The sequence below is a fragment of the Girardinichthys multiradiatus genome, chromosome 6 (genome assembly GCF_021462225.1).
Source record: "Girardinichthys multiradiatus isolate DD_20200921_A chromosome 6, DD_fGirMul_XY1, whole genome shotgun sequence".
In the NCBI taxonomy this organism is placed as follows: Eukaryota; Metazoa; Chordata; class Actinopteri; order Cyprinodontiformes; family Goodeidae; genus Girardinichthys; species Girardinichthys multiradiatus.
Window position 1 is genome coordinate 3,988,588 of NC_061799.1, and position 15,884 is coordinate 4,004,471.

Here is a 15,884-nt window from a genome sequence, read left to right on the forward strand (position 1 = left end):
GGGATGGGAGAGTGGATGACGTCATAATAAAGGAGGTTGTCCTCACTAGTTAGATGCACTTTGCTTTCTTTGTTCGGCTCTCGAACCTCTTTTTGTAATCTTCCCCTGCCTGGGCTCTTAACTTTTTCCTGAATTTGGTATTGTGGATCTTGGAGTTGTCATTTGTTAAAACTAACAGTCCTTCTCCCTCTACGTCCCAGGGGTCTCCGATAACCTGGTAGAGTCGAGTCCCGTTTTGCAGGGAAATTCGTCTTGCATCTAGTGGCATCGGGTCTAGGACTTGTGACTGACGGCCTTATCAGTCACAAACAACCTTACACCCTTTCAGGCTGTCAGTCCGGGGTGCTCAGGCAGAGACGTCCTTCTGCTGAGCATCCTTCTTCTGGGGCCCCTTTATCTCTGTCAGGGTCCCTGTCCAATGAGCTAACCCCTCCATCCTACTTCCCTATTTCTAAGGGGATTGCTCAATCCAGCTCTCCATCCAACGGGTCCGGACTTCCCTAAACCTGGAAGGTCTTACTAAGCAGGTTTACTGAAAGTTCTCTTTAAGCTGGTGTCGGGAAATGACACGCCTAACCTCTGACAGCCTGCATCCAGAAGTCTCGCCCTTCTTCAACTGGAGGTCAGGACGACCAAGTAGGCAGCAGCAGTCATCCACTCCTCGACAGTCACTTTTGTTAACGGCTGTTCATTCCCTAATATCACAACTGGCTCTTCGTATTTGGGTTAGGTTAATTTTAGTGACTCGGCACGAGCCCCAAGGGCGCTGTTTTAACAAACTTGGCTAAGGCAACCTATAAAAACCTCCTAAAATCTCTTAGAACCAGGCAACAAGACTTTTTACCACCAATGAAAAACCAACAATAAGGTGACTCAAATAATTGAATGTCCACGATTTAACTAGAATTTTATATGCTTTCTTTAAATAGTAATGCTTTTGCAGGGGTCAGTAACAGCTTAAATTCAGCAACACAATAATTTCAATAATAGAAATGAATCAATCAACTCAACCTGTCTTTCCCTGATGCTGAAACTAGTGAGTTTGGAGAGGCTTTGAAGACAGAGGCTCATCCATGCACCTGATGGGGATGTTTCTTCTGGTCACAACATGCAGTTTCTTGAAGGAGAGACGGCTTAATCTTCAGTTTTCTTCCTCTAAGTGGACAGGCACTGATGCTCCAGGTTTCGTTGGTCAAACAGAAACTTTGTTGTCATATGTCTCAGAAGACAGTATCTTTGAGAGGGTGAAGAGTTGAAGGAAACCCCAGTGGTATAAATGAGGTTGATTCAGGACTTCCAGAAGCCTGAAACTTAGAGCAATCAGTTGTTCACCAATCAAGTCCCAGGCCCCACCAGAGTGAATGTGGTCTGAGGGAAACGGTCCATGTTGAGTGTGTTCACAACTGTATTCAGCTCAGTTCAGACCCAACTGGATCACAGAGGATGAAGTGCATAGTGCCAGGTGTGATCAGGCTGCAAGATTGTTCTCTGGTTGAGGAAAACCAGTCCTTTAATAGAGCCAGTTCAGGAACGCCAGTAGCACCAGCTCTGGTTTAGTCCTGGATCTGCTTTAGAGGTTAAAAAAAACTGTGATAGATGGATTCCATTATAGAAACCACTTTGTTTGCTGGTTCCTAAAGATCAAAATGTAAAGCTGTTTAAATGCATCTTAGAGAACAAATAAAAATGATAACATAACAACATTTTTGGGTGGAAATATTTTGTATTCACTCACTTGTTGTTTTTCAGGTGCTGCTGTTTCTTCAAGAGGAGGAAGAGGAAAGCTCTCCAGAGACACAAGTGAAAACAAGAAACAGCCCTCTTTTTGGTATCTCTTTATTTCCCTTCCCCAAAGTCTTTCTCAAGCCATTTTCCTTTAACTCTTTCTCCTTTATCTATCTGCTAGCTTCTGCTCTGGTCTGCGTAGACAGACAGTGAAATGCTTTTTCCGTTTCACCACAGAGTTTCAAATGTGCCGTCTGTTCCAGCGGTGGACTCTGGTATTTATGGCCTCAGATTGAGCTGAAAACGGACCAGCACAGTTGTTGGGACGATAAAGGGGTTGTTGACAGACTGTATACAAGCCAATAATCAGACTGGATTCAGCTATTTTACTGGATTTATTTTTGTGTGTTCTTCCTTACTGACTGACTGGATCAGAAGACAAAGAAGTGTTTATCAGGAGATACAAACATGCATGGGATGCAGAGACTGTTGGACCATGTGTGCAAACAGAACATGCACATAAATCACGCTGCACATTTCATCAAGCTCATCATAAAGAGACTTGATGGACAGAGATGCAGTTCTTGCACATAGTTTTTATTCCCTGGTGTCAGAGGTTGCACAATGAGTGGCCTGGTCCAGCTTGGAGATCGGACTGAGCTTAGCGTGTTTCTCTTTCACCATCCGGGCGGAACCCTCACAACCACCAGAAAACTCAAAAAAGATGTTTATGTAAAATTTATGCTTTACCCTGATTTTGAGTTGTAACTAAAATAAGACTGTTCTCTTTTCATTTTTTTTTTCTTCTGAGTTGTTCAGGTTTTTGTAGCTTCTAGTGTGATCCTCAGAATGTATTTTTTTTAATAACTCTTGATATGTTTGGTTTGATTTTCCGCTTTCTCTTTCGGTTGGAGGATGAAAAGTTGGATAATGCCATTAAAAAAATAAAAATAAAAAGTGATCTTTATTGGAGTGACTGCAAAACATTCTAGGCAACCTTTTATTTGTTGGATGCATTTGAATTAGTTGTAGGTTTTTTTTCATAAGTCCACATTCAGTAAGGAATAGTGGCAGAGAGAAATGGCAGCTTTAAGACATGCACCAATCAGGTTTTGTAAAGCATTATCCTGCACTGATTTTAGCCAATTACCATCTCTAGATTTCAGAATTCTAAAAATAAAAAAGAATGTTGTTTTGCTTTCTAGATGAATTAACAATAAACGTTTATAGTAAAATAAAACGATGATTTTGTTTTCAGAAACACCCTGAAGTTAGACGTCTCTCCATCATTGGAAATCTACAAATATAACATATCTCTGTGCATCTTTACAAGACAGGTTTTATCTCGGTTCAGTTACTGTTCATGCAAACTTCAAAATTTAAACCCTCACTAATACCGACTGTAACTGGATCTTCGTCCCCCAATAAAATTGTTCTCGTTAATAAGCCCCTTTTCCATCGGAAGTCCCAGAATTTAAAACCCTGGGATTTTATTTCCCCGGGTAAAAGGAATCCAGGTAATTTGTGTGTCTTCTGTTTCCATTGCTCTGAAAGGCTACAGAATATTTAAATAAGCCTAATGACGTGTGGGGATGTTGTGAAGATAACTGCACTACGCCTCCTGTCCACCTGGTGGCGGTAATAGGAAACCAAAGACCAAACCTGCAGAGCCTGACTGAGAAGCCTGTATTTTATTTTTTTTGTTTTGTTTTATTTTTTTGACTAACAGAACATAATGGCACACATCAAACTGACTAAAGGAACCCAGAAACTGAGTAAATGTTTTTAGTATAAAATTATATTTAGCTAGCAAGTACAGGGAATTGATACCTTGACTGTCTAATCATAAGCAAATATATCAAGTAGATCAATGGGAGCTTTTTGGAAACTGCATTTAAACCTGGAAATGGGGTCTTTCCACCTGCAAAGCTGTCTGCATTAAACTGAAAAATTGAAAATAAAGAGTTCACACTAAGTTAGGCTTACATAAAAAGGCAGTCAATGTTTTATGTACAAGGAAATGTGAAATTAGTCTGATCAATAAGGGGTACTCCATTCAAATACTTTTCTAACTATGAATTCACATGCCAAAATCTGCTAGGAAGACTAACGAAAAACTGTGGTGACTCCGTCCATATAATACCTAGAATGTCTTATAATATATTTTATATTCTGGTACTTATATATACCAGTGGCGGATGCTGGTCTTTCAAGGAGGGGAAGCTCAATTTCAAGATCACTGATTCGCTCATTTGTCTGTCAATCAAAAAGCGATTCAGCCTCAGACAGATCATCCAATCGTCATGCAGAAGCTGAGCGTCCGGGCCAGCCAAGGCCAGCCCACTGCCCCATAGACCCCCAGAGATGCTGATCGTCCGATGGGCGGGACAAAGCCCAGCATTTTTGCTTGGCTATTGAACTCACTGTTTAAAGTACTGTGAAGCTGCTGGAATGAGTGAGAGGAAAGCCGCGTCGTTACCAGTGATAAGAAACTGATTCTGAGCAAAGGTTGAGCGTGTTGTAGCGCATATTTAGTCAATGACATGAACACACAACATTATATATTTGATCACTTACTTTTTGACATTTTAGGTAAAGCTGAGCTTCCCTTGCAGTCTTAGAGCAATCGCCACTGATATATACTAAACTCTATCCACTTTCAGCCACTACAGATGGTGGGAAGCGGAAATGACTTCCTAAGATCAGACTGCGGTTAGAAGAGAAAAAACACTCCAACAGCCCGCTAAGCCTGTGGCTTGAGCGGAGCTCCAAAGACTCCGGAGCATATTTTAAAATATAGGCACTTCCTAGATGAACTGTCTGCACAGCTGAAGATTTGAGGTCTACTTTCTCGCTTGAAAACATCTTAAAACTACTTTTGTGTGGTATAAAAACGATCATTTCTACATCTCTTCTATTTGGACTTACAGATATTTTTGACTCATACTGATTGCGAACCTTTGTAATCATTTTTGTGTTATTGTACTATTTCTTTTCCCTAATTCCTCTCGTTCCTGGTGGAGATGGACACGTTTTTTCATGATGTATATTTCATTCTGAGTGGAGTCTATGTTTTATTATTGTTAGTAAAACGTTTTACATCCAGAACAGGGCCTTTTATCAGTAAAATATGGAATGCCCTTTTCCAGTTTCACTGGACCTGCACTAAACAAACTTTCAGGATTTTCTCCTTGTCCAAAAGAGATTGGTGATCCATCTCTGAAGTATCACTTTCATCTAATTAAATGCTAGGCTTTAGAACTGTCTCTGTTTTTTAACTTGACAGCTTCTCTGTTGGGGCCATATTCCTCTCCTTGGGCCAGATGTTGTCCAGGTCTGCTAGTTAATTAAACTTCAGAATCATTTACATAGTTTAGTTGGCGGCAGTGATATGGATTTAGACAAGCAAATAACAAGGTTATTTAGGTTTGTCTCAAGATTTATTACTCTGCGATTTACGAAAAAGGTTTTTTGGTCTATTTTCTAAAGTCGGGATATTCGCTTTAAAATGTAGTGTCATGACTGACCTGTTTTAGTTCTATTAAGCGGAAGAACGAGCATCATCTATAGGTAGGACTGTAATGAATTCGCTTTTAGAGATTGTTCTGGCGTTTGCTTATTGTCCCTGTTCTTTAGATTCATCTACTTATGCGAAATTGTAACCAGTTATCGATTTGAAAAAAAGGTTACGTGACAGTCACATGACTGCTTCATGTAACGTCATAGCGGAAGTGATTTGGATGAGGAACTCTCACCCGCGAGGCTGTTGCTATTGGCTGAGAGGGGAACGGCGGCTGCGCTATAGGTCAGTTATCTGTGCGTCATCGCTACCGGCGAGCCGCATTGTTTACATCTGTGTTAAAGCCAGATGGCTGTTAGCAGCGGAACGAGACAGCTGTAAAGCTGTCCCTCTTTGTGGACCATACGTGCTGTGACGCTCGTTTTAAAATAAGCGGCTAGTATGGTTTATATTAGGTAAGGGTTAAGTGTTTGTTATCGCTCGTGTTTCCTCGGGTATTTAGCTGGTTAACCTTGTTTAAACTAGTGTGCAGGTTAGGGGAAATCCCTCCTTCGTCCACTTGTGTTTGGTTTCGGTTTGTATCCCTCTGGGTGCTCCTCTGGCTTTACAAATCCTCACTGACTGTCAGCTGATTGAAAGAGGAAAGAAGAACAAACTGGTGAAATAACCTTTCCGTCCTCTCTCCTGCTGGGACATGTTGGTGGACGAATGATCATGAGCAGTTATGTCTAACTAGAGATCATTACTGTTGAAAAAGAAAAGGGAACCGAAACCTCGGATGTTTTAGTTTTTACATACAGTTTGAACAGGTTGAATGATTTGAAGCCGTTTCAGCCTCTCAGCTTGATGACCGCGCGGGCAGAGTTCAACCGTCACGAGCCAGCATGTCGGACACAGAGAGGTCCTTGCCCGCCGTCAGGAGGCTCAGCTATGCCGTGGGACACTTCCTCAACGACCTGTGCGCTTCCATGTGGTTCACATATTTACTGGTGTTCTACCACTCCGTGCTGGGCTTCCACAACACAAATGCAGGTGAGTTAGTCTGTTTGAAGCACCTCTCTGTCCTCTGCTGTCATCGGTCTTAGTTTTCGTATGATTATTATAATCAGACCTCCTCCACCTCTCAGCAGCCAGTATGACCAAAGCAGAGCAGCGTTGACAGACCAGGGGCACACAGACACAACATCTCCGCCCCACTTAACATGACATCCGATTCATATCTTTTTTTATTCTGCGCCTAAAGGGATGTTTCTCTGTTTTTGGTTAATCTAGATTACATTGAAGTCAGCTAGAGGAACAAAAAGCTGACATAAGTGAAACATAGACTGCATTTTTCCACTGATGGTGGCAGACTGTGGTACAGCTGGAAAACCGTGATGCGTTGCAGAGTCGAACATAAACTGGATTTATTTCTCACTAAAGACATCGTATTTAAATCCCAGTTTGTGATCTGTGGAACTTTTATTCTCATGTTGAAATCCCCAGAATGACAATTTCAGTGTTTTGTTTGGTACCTGGACAACTTTAGCTCCAGTTCAAAAAACTAAAGTTTGAAAACTTTAAATTGTTCTGGTGACTTTGGTCACCATTTGTGTTTTCACAAATACATGAAAAGCTTCACAGATCCAAAACTGTGTTTTAGTGAAGCTGTCAAATGCTAAATAAGCCTGCTCACGTATCACCAGTATAATTTTAACTTTGAATGAGAGGGATCAGTAAACTCAGTTGTTTGGTATTTGTATAGATTTTTGCTCATCTGGCTTGTTTGTTCCAGGTCCAGGTGCTGCTCAGTGCTTTTAGCCTTTCAGTTGAGAACAAATGTGAACATGGATCAATGAGACTGAACCCAGTGTTCTAAACACACTTTATAGGTGCTCGTTTACAAATCTTTACATTTTTATTATACAGCACTGTTAAAAATATTAGCCTTCTTAAAGATTTTTGAGCTGTTTATAATTTTTCCCCAGATTTAAATGTTTCAGATTAACAAACCAATTTTGATATCTGACAAAAATATCCAGAGGTTTCTTTGTCTGTCTCTCAGATAGTGTCACACTGGCTATTAATTCAACTCAGTTTAGCTCATCTACATGGTGTCATTTCACAACCAAACTCATTTCATTGAAATTTGCAATGAAAGTAAATTTAAATCCAGTCTATATTACAGTATGTTGCTAAATTGTGGCCATGTCTGTGCTGCAGGTATCTTGTTGCTGGTTGGTCAGATAGCCGATGCCATCTGTACACCCCTAGTTGGCTATGAGTCAGACCAAACATCTGGTTGTGGAAACTATGGCAAGAGGAAGACCTGGCATCTAGTTGGTAAGTCTGCTACTATAGTTGGACTGAGAAAATGCATGACACTGCAGTCCTAGGGTACTATGCCATGAGGTTTAGAAATGATTTACCTTTCTCTAGGAAACACTAAGGTCTGTTCATTTGTACCTGAGTCCTGTTGTAAACTGAGGACAATTTTCTGGTTCAAGGTATGAAAAACAGTTTTTATAGTTTATCTAACAGTTTATCTAAGTATTAGCAGGGTGTGAGAAGAGTTAGTCACATGGTAGATGTAAATATGCTTTTCTGTCATTAATCCACAGATTTGTAAAACGATGATCCAGAAAATATTCTCTAAGAATGGTAAATGGACTGAACTTATATAGCGCCTTTCCAGTCATACAGACCACTCAAAGCGCTTTACACTAGCGCCACATTCACCCAATCGCACTCACTAACGCTCACACATTCATACACCGATACGCAGATTGGTAGGCAACTTGAGGTTAAGTGCCTTGCCCAGGGGCACATCAACATATGGCAGGAGGAAGCTGGAATCGAACCCACAACCTTCTGATTGCAAGACGACTACTCTTCCTACTGAGCCAAAGCTGGCCACAGCCGCCTCTAAGAAGTACATTTAAAGTAGAAAGATCAACTACTCAGTGTCTCAGCTGACACTCTTTTACAAGATCCTATAGTATGTTGAGTGGACCTGACATGAGCAAACAGTCCTGTGACATCTGCATGCATCATCACACCATACAGGTTCTCCAGGTCCCAGGAGGTTTATAGTTGTCCCACAGGGCTTTTTATGGAGCAGCTATACATTGATCAGCTTAAATTGAGGCATCAGAGGCTTGTGAATTCAGTAAACAGAACCCTGAAGGTAGAAATGGGAAACTGCTATTAAATCAGCAAAGGTGAATACAAATTTAAGGTTCTGGTTCTCATTCCAAGTTGCTCCTTTGCTGTCCAGTAGAACACTAGAAGGATCAAGCTTTAGATCTAATCAGCATCCACCATAAAGAACCAATAGGAACCTGGAGCTCACTGTGGTTCACTTGGCTTTCTAATATTTTTAGCTTAGAGATGTAGTTCGATGACAAACTAATCACACAATTGCATTTCTGTACTTCAATCTTTTCATTTTTCCTTTTATTAAATGTGATTGAAAGCAGAAACATTGCCATCCTTATACAGTTATCTACTTGCTTGAGTCAATGTTGCTTTAGTTCCTCTTAATGAGGATGCTTGTTGTGGAAACCTTGGTTTAGAGCTCTGTTTCAAACTCAGACTTTAAAAAACCTGCAGCCAACCTCTCTCTTGCCACCTGTTATCAGTGAGCACCCGCTGAAAACCAGTGTTTGCTACATCTGCCTAGCTTTGTCCTGACTCTAGACTTTCTGCTCACAAGGTTTTGGATTCATTTTCAGTTTAGTCAAATAAAAACAAGCTAATATTGTTCTAAATTTACTGAATTGAAATTAAAATATACTTCTTTGGAATGTGACCCTATTATTGTTTACTTCCAGGCTCTAATTTTTATTTTTGAAAAACACATCACACATTTAATTTTGGGCCCACAAGAGCTTGTTTTGTAACCAAAAAGTACTGAGAGTACATCATCTGATAACTTAGTTAAGGCATTGTTTTACATCTCTGGGTGAGAACAAGAGGAAGTATCATGAACAATCACATTGGCTGCTTCCAGCTTGTTTCCTATCTCATGTGAAGCAAACTTTGAAAAACTGATTTTGGTACTCTTAAGGCTACTTGATGCAGGGAATTTAGTCAAAAATGCAGTTTTGTTGTGTCTCTGGGTCTCCACAGACCTGGAGACATTGAACATAGAAACTGCTTTCAGAACCTATTTATCCTCAAATTCTGTAATGTGTTAACTGAGCTGTAAGCATTAGTGAAAACATTAATTTTGTTGTTTGCATTAGCTGGTTGTCACTTGATATAGAATTGTGTTCAAAATCGTGGTAGCTCAACCAGATAAATCTGGGAGAAAATATTCTTCATGACAAATAATTTACAATTAGGTGTAGTAGAGAAATAGAAAACTGCCAGATTCAATAGTCATGACATGCAAGCTGCTGATTCTGTGTATATGACACATAAAGAAGTGCAGAAAATAATACACTGCTGACCAAAAATGATCTAAAATGCTTCAAAATAGAAACCAAACCTGAAAGCTTTGAAAACCCCACACAGAAAACGTTCTTACACTGGATCAAAGAATAGCCCAATTAACAGAGGCTCAGCCAGTGATCAGCTTCAGGGTCATCAGCCTTAGTACTCACAGTACCTGTGAGCTGCCTGTAAGGTGTCTATGTGAGGCCAAGCTGTTGGTAAGAAACTTCTGCAAAGTCCATATAATGACAAACGGTGAGTTGAAGAAGTTAGAAATACTGACTGGCCTAAACAGAACTGGAGCAGCTTTCTAGGGACTGATTGGCATCGGATTCTTCTTGTTTGGTCTAGGGGCCACAGACATTTTATCAGATGACCCCTAAAAACTGAATTTAAGCCACAGTTTACCGTAGAAATAAGGTGCACTGTGGCAAGAGGAAATGCCCTTAAAATGTATGTTTCAACAAGCAGTGCCCCAAACCCACCCGTGGGGCGAGCGGTATCTTTGGTACAGACCAACACGTTTAATGTAATGGAGGGATTGATCCAATCCCCAGATCTTCATCATATTATAAAACCTGTGAGAGGATGTCAAACATACTGTTTCTGAGGCAAAGGTAAGACATGCTGAATAATTGGAGAATGAATCCTGCTGTCCTGGAATGAGACATCTGATCACAGGTGCCAGAAGCTGGTCCACTGGATGTGAAGCAGATCTCAGAAGCAGTGCTTTTATAGCTATCAGTCCAGTGATTTACAGGAAATGCTGACACTGCCTAAAATTCCCTTTTCATGGCTTTCTCAAGAATGACAATGTACTTAAATTTCTTTGTAGTTTCTTGATCAGGAATAGCATGGGCATTGTTCCTCTTCTGTTTCTGTGTATTTAAATAAAGACTATGATGAAAGTTTAGGACTTGACACACTGCTATTAGTTTGAACATAGTTATATTTTTAAGAAACAATGAAAGCGTGATGGCTGTATTTTTCTAGACTGTCTCCAGACATTTTTTAGAAGTCTCCTGTTTTGTATTAATTTGTCTCTCTGTATCTGGACCTCAGGTACGCTGAGTGTGGTGGTGTCTTTTGCCTTCATCTTTAGCCAGTGCCTGGTCTGCAACCTTCACACTCCTGAGTGGGCCAGTTTGGTCTACTTTGCCCCATTTATTATCATCTTCCAGTTCGGCTGGGCCGCCACGCAGATCTCTCACCTGTCTCTCATTCCAGAGCTGGTCACCTGTGAGCATGCTAAAGTAGAGCTCACTGCATACAGGTAGCAATCATCAGAGGCAGAACACAAGGCAAGGTGGTAGACAGGTCTTGAATTTGTACTTACTCCTGTGTGTGCGTGTTTGTGTATGTAGGTATGCGTTCACTGTCATAGCCAACATCACAGTGTATGCACTTGCTTACCTGCTGCTCCACGCTCAGGCTGGAGAGGATGAAGACTCTTTGGGACCAGCAGACGTCAACATCTTCAGGGTGAGGACACGGACCGGGGCCTTTTTTAAAAAGTTAGCTGCTGTCTGTAGGATACTAAAAATAATTTCATGGGAAAGTACCTGAACTGCTGGAGAAGCTCAATAAAATTCACTTTCTCTTTTTTACCAAGTGAAAGCTCTTTAGAATGCTTTCACTTTGGCTGAAGGCTGATCAAATTCCCAACCAAAAAGCCAATGTTGTCATATCTACAACTCCAGGAGCTAACATTGATAGTTCTCTGTTGTGCAGTGCCTTGTATTCATTGCCCTGGAAGTGTCTTACATTTTATCACAACCACAAACTTTACACTGCATGCATTTTAGTTCAGAACTATGCAGTGGATGCAAGATTTTTCTTTTCTTTTTTAGAAAAGGTTTTAAAGGTGTGGCCTGAGTCCTTGCTGTACAGAACACCTTTCATTACAATTAAGTTGTGAGTCTCTTTGGGTTTGTCGCTTCCAGCTCTGCACAGAGACTGAGGCCCATTTCTCATGTCTCATTTCAAAATAGTGCATGTTCAGCCAGATTGAATGGAGAGTTTCTGTGAACATCCATTTTCAGGTCTTGCCACAGATTTTTAGTTGGATTTAAGCCTTTAACTAGAATATTCTAAGGCATGTAGAGCCTTGATCTAAACCATTTCATTGTGTCTCTGACTTAGAATCTCTCATCTCCTCCCAGTCTGAGATGTTCTGCACCCTCTAACAGATTGTCTTCCAGGATTATCCTCAATTCAGCTCCACCCCACTTCACATCAACACTGAACAGCTTCCTTGCTCCTGCTGATGAAAAACCTCCCTATAGCGTGATGCTGGCACCACCCTGTTTCTCGGTGGTGATGTGTTGTGTTCTCCAGCACAGTGTTTTGCATGCTGACTAAAAACATAGATTTTGGTCTCATCTAAGCAAGGCAACCTTCTTTCAAATGCTATGTCTCTTACATGGTCTAATAGGACATATTCTGGCTTTCTTTCAACAATAGTTTCTTCCTGCTACTTTTCCATAAAGGTCAGAGTTGTCTAGTGTAGATCTAATAGTTGACCTGATAGATACTCCCATCAGAGCTTTGGATCTCTGCAGCTCCTCCAGAGTTATTGTGGGCTTCTTGGCTGCTTCGCTGATTAATGCTGTCCTTGCCCCATCCGATTTAGGCGGACAGCGATGTATTTGTAGGTTTATAGTTGTGCCATACTCTTTCATCCTATTGAAACATTGAACAGAGATCTGTGAAATCTTCAGACCATGGGACATTGTTTTATAACCCAGCTCTTTTTTTTTTTTTTACTTCTCCACATCCTTCCCCCTGACCTGTCTGGTGTGTTCTTTGGTCTTCAAAATGCTGTTTGTTTACTAATTTGTTAATGTGGTAAAATATGAAAACATTCAAGAGTTTATTATACTTTTGCAAGCCAATATTTAGACGTTTAGGGCATGTTTTCTAAAGTCTTCGTCTGAGTTGACTTTGTGTGAAGGGAAACCACATAGAGAGGGTGTGTTTTCTGTGTAATAATGTGCTGTATTTGAACACAGAACCTTTCATTGATCGTGTTGGGGATCGGCGTGCTCTTCACCATTTTCTTCCACCTGGGAACCACAGAGAACCACAATCGTAGAGAACACAAAGAATCTGGAGGAGAGGAGGAAGAGGAGGCTGAAGGGGAGCGGAGGCCATTGTTATCTTCTACTGTTTCTTCATCCCTTCTGCAGTGGAAATGTTGGCTCCAGCAGCCATCGTTCTACCAGGTATTCCTCTCTTATATCAGACCCAATGGATGTTACCGAACAGCTCCACAGCAGATCTTACTGTGTCTGCAGGTGGCGTTACTCTACATGTCCACTAGGTTAATCGTGAATCTCTCTCAGACATACATCTCGATGTATCTCCTCAACACTCTTGGGCTGCCCAAGGTAAAACGATCATTATTTCATTCATGGTTGTGATTTTCACTCATAATTCACTGTTTTTACTCCTTTTCTTCTCACACAGAAATTCATCGCTACAATCCCTTTAGTCATGTATGTGAGTGGCTTCCTGTCCTCCTTCATCATGAAGCCTGTCAGTAAACATATCGGGAAAAGTGTAAGTGGAGCCTTCCACATTAGTCTACTTGCACAACACATTATTTGCATAGTTGGCAGTGCTTCATACAGTGCTATGAGAAGGTTCTTATCCCCTTTATAGATTTCTTTTTTTTTATGTTTCATGAAATAAATTGGAATATCAGACAAAGATAACCTGAGTAAAGTCAAGAAGCGGTTTTGAAAGGATTTCATGTTTTGAAACCTGCCTGGTTGTTTTGGATTTGGAATAAATGAAATGTTTGTTTCAGACAGAGGAAATAAACTCTTCCCAGTATTCAGAGGTCTGAAGTGAATTCACAGACTAAGATAAACCAGAGTGGACAGACTTTGTTTTATTGGCCTCATTAGAAAAAACAAGCCTTTAAAAAGTATCAGGAACTGAATTTGTCTTGTTTTTTTCCCCTATGCATAAAACCAGGAAGTGGTAAATATGCAGAGCTGGATGTTGAATTTCACTGTTTCCTCCTTTGGTCTTTTTAGCTCACCTACTTTGTGGGCCTCCTGTTGATCATGGGGTTCTCCTACTGGGTGCTGCTGGACAAAAGAATGGGTCAGCAGATCTACGGGGCTGCTGTGCTGCTGGGAGCTGGATCAGCCACCATCTTGGTCATATCACTTGCCATGACTGCCGAGCTGATCGCAAATCAGACGGTGAGATGTGAGGGAGATGCCAGGCTTTGTCCGGTTTGTGCCTCCTCGTCTTTCTGTCCTCCATGCTCTTCTTGCTCCTCTGCTGGGGGGTGGGGGGATGGGCTACAAGATGAGGAGGGGAAATGAGGATGCAGAAACTGGAAATGAGATAAGACAAGAAACAGAAGAGTGGCCTCTTTTGTTTATTAGTGACTGTCCCCAACTCTAATTAGTCTCTTTGCTTCTGCAGCAAAGTGGAGCGTTTGTGTATGGAGCCATGAGTTTCACCGATAAGTTGGCTAATGGAGTCGCAGTCATGATTATTCAAGCTCTGCACCCCTGCCAGTTAGTACACACACAACATTACAAAAGCTCAAAGAATAGCAGAGTGATTTGCATGTGATCCGTTGATATTTAGCTTTGGTCTGTGGTGGAGTCCAGTGAGTTTCAACACTCACTCATTTGTGTGTGTCCATCAGTACAGTGGTGTGCTGTCCAGCCTGTGTGTGGTTTTATCACTACATCATGGTCATAGTGACCGGGGGCGTGGCCGTCATTGCAGCTTTGGCTCTCTGCTCCATCCTCATCTGGCCAATCAAGATCAGACCACGTGAGTGATGCAAATAACCTGTCACATCAGCCTGTGTAGTTTGTGCACAGCTTTAGTGCCTTCTGTTTCTGTTCCTAGGTGGCCTGCAAGTCATCTCTGATGGTACAACCACAGTTAACTAAGAAGACCCCGACGAGATCAGCTTCACAGGGAACATCGACTCTGATCTTAGATGAACAGCGGGGGTTTCTCGCAGTTGTTTCTCACTGAGATTAGCTTACAGTTTTGCATTGGAAATGTACCCAATATCTATGGGAATTTCCTGACTGATCAGCTGCTTGGAACAAAAAAGGCAAACTATTCCTTATTCCTCTGCACTAGGCTGACATTGTAGCCTCTTTGCACCTTGTTTTCATAATTTTCCAAAAATGCTTGGTTTATTAGAGAAAATTATCATATGGGTCCATTTCATTTTGTTTTGGTACTGAGGACGTCCTTTGAGTGAAAGCAAACGCAGCAGAGGCAATGGTCAGATAAACAAAGGGAGTCCAACATTCTCTTGTTTTAGATTTGAAACACTGTTGCCAGTCCAAAGAATGGATGACAAAGGGAACAACTGTGGAACATTTGAAATCCAATGTTTTGTCAGGATCAGCCAGTTCAGTGCAAATGTCTCCACGGCATGACATCCTGATAAACCACTACATTCACTGCCCACCTTCAGAAAGCTGGATCCTGAAACGCTGCTGGCGAGAGGGACAGTGGAACGCATCAGTGGCACTTAAACAGGAATCGACCTGGAGTTAGGCTTTGTCTTCTGTATTTGTTTTCCTCAGGAGAAAAAATGGTGATTTGTGGATTTTTTTTCAGGTATTTAAATCAGTTTGTGTTGTACCAAAACGAAAACTAATAATCAAACTCAACCTAAAAATATTTTTTTAAATGAAAAGAAACATGAACAGTTAAAATGTACCTTACTGAAAAATGTGAAAGGGATCAATATCTATTGTATAAATTCATACTATAATGAAGGGAATCATGCTGGTGGAGCAGCAGAACTGGAACGTATGTGTGACTGGGAATTATGGGAAGTGCTGTTGATCAAACTCTTAAACCAAAGCTGTGCTTTTTGACCTCAGTGAAAATTTAAACTACATCTGGGTATGCTGCCCTAGTCACCCATGTAAAAATATGTGCTGTTGATAAAGGGATTGTTATGAAATGAAGTGAAACATTAAAACATGTCTTAAACCCAAATGCAGAAGCTTTGAGTGAAAAATCAATTCATCCTTACTTCCTTCGAGAGAATAGGCTGAAAAACTCTTCAGCAGGTGTGAAAACATCTATAAAAGCAGAGATTTTACATTTTGCTGTTCTAGATCCTATAAGTATGTGTTAACACAATGCCAAGACATAAAGATGCCAGAAATAATCTGGACTATTGTGACCCAGGCCATTTTTAAAACTAAATGTAGTTCTC

The 15,884-nt window shown here is 41.0% G+C and overlaps 2 protein-coding genes across 7 annotated transcripts in view; both read left to right on the forward strand.

Moving 5' to 3' along the window:
• LOC124869941 (casein kinase I-like) overlaps window positions 1–2,692 on the forward strand; it is a 45,602-nt gene extending 42,910 nt beyond the window's left edge. For all 5 annotated transcript variants that reach the window (XM_047368202.1, XM_047368205.1, XM_047368204.1 and 2 more), the window contains one exon: window positions 1,750–2,692. In XM_047368202.1, the coding sequence (XP_047224158.1) occupies window positions 1,750–1,804 (55 nt within the window). In that variant the 3' untranslated portion in view covers window positions 1,805–2,692. The remainder of the gene's footprint in view (window positions 1–1,749) is intronic.
• Window positions 2,693–5,531: 2,839 nt separating this feature from the next.
• On the forward strand, window positions 5,532–15,661 carry LOC124869984 (major facilitator superfamily domain-containing protein 12-like). Of its 2 annotated transcripts, none has more exons than XM_047368313.1 (11): window positions 5,532–6,277; window positions 7,448–7,567; window positions 10,724–10,934; window positions 11,026–11,143; window positions 12,673–12,885; window positions 12,958–13,050; window positions 13,130–13,222; window positions 13,705–13,875; window positions 14,105–14,199; window positions 14,339–14,464; window positions 14,543–15,661. In XM_047368313.1, exons 1-11 carry the CDS (start codon window positions 6,130–6,132, stop codon window positions 14,562–14,564), a joined length of 1,410 nt encoding a protein of 469 aa, XP_047224269.1. In that variant the 5' UTR covers window positions 5,532–6,129; the 3' UTR covers window positions 14,565–15,661. The 2 variants fall into 2 exon arrangements, with proteins under 2 accessions (XP_047224269.1, XP_047224268.1); XM_047368312.1 differs by having other exon boundaries at window positions 5,537–6,277; window positions 14,334–14,464.
• The last annotated feature ends 223 nt before the right edge of the window (window positions 15,662–15,884 follow it).

Coding starts and splice junctions, on each gene's coding strand:
- LOC124869984 (XM_047368312.1), top strand. CDS start 6,130: ATGTCGGACACAGAGAGGTCCTTGCCCGCCGTCAGGAGGCTCAGCTAT. Junction 13,051..13,129: donor ACACTCTTGGGCTGCCCAAG/GTAAAACGATCA, acceptor CTTCTCACACAG/AAATTCATCGCTACAATCCC. Junction 13,223..13,704: donor GTAAACATATCGGGAAAAGT/GTAAGTGGAGCC, acceptor TGGTCTTTTTAG/CTCACCTACTTTGTGGGCCT.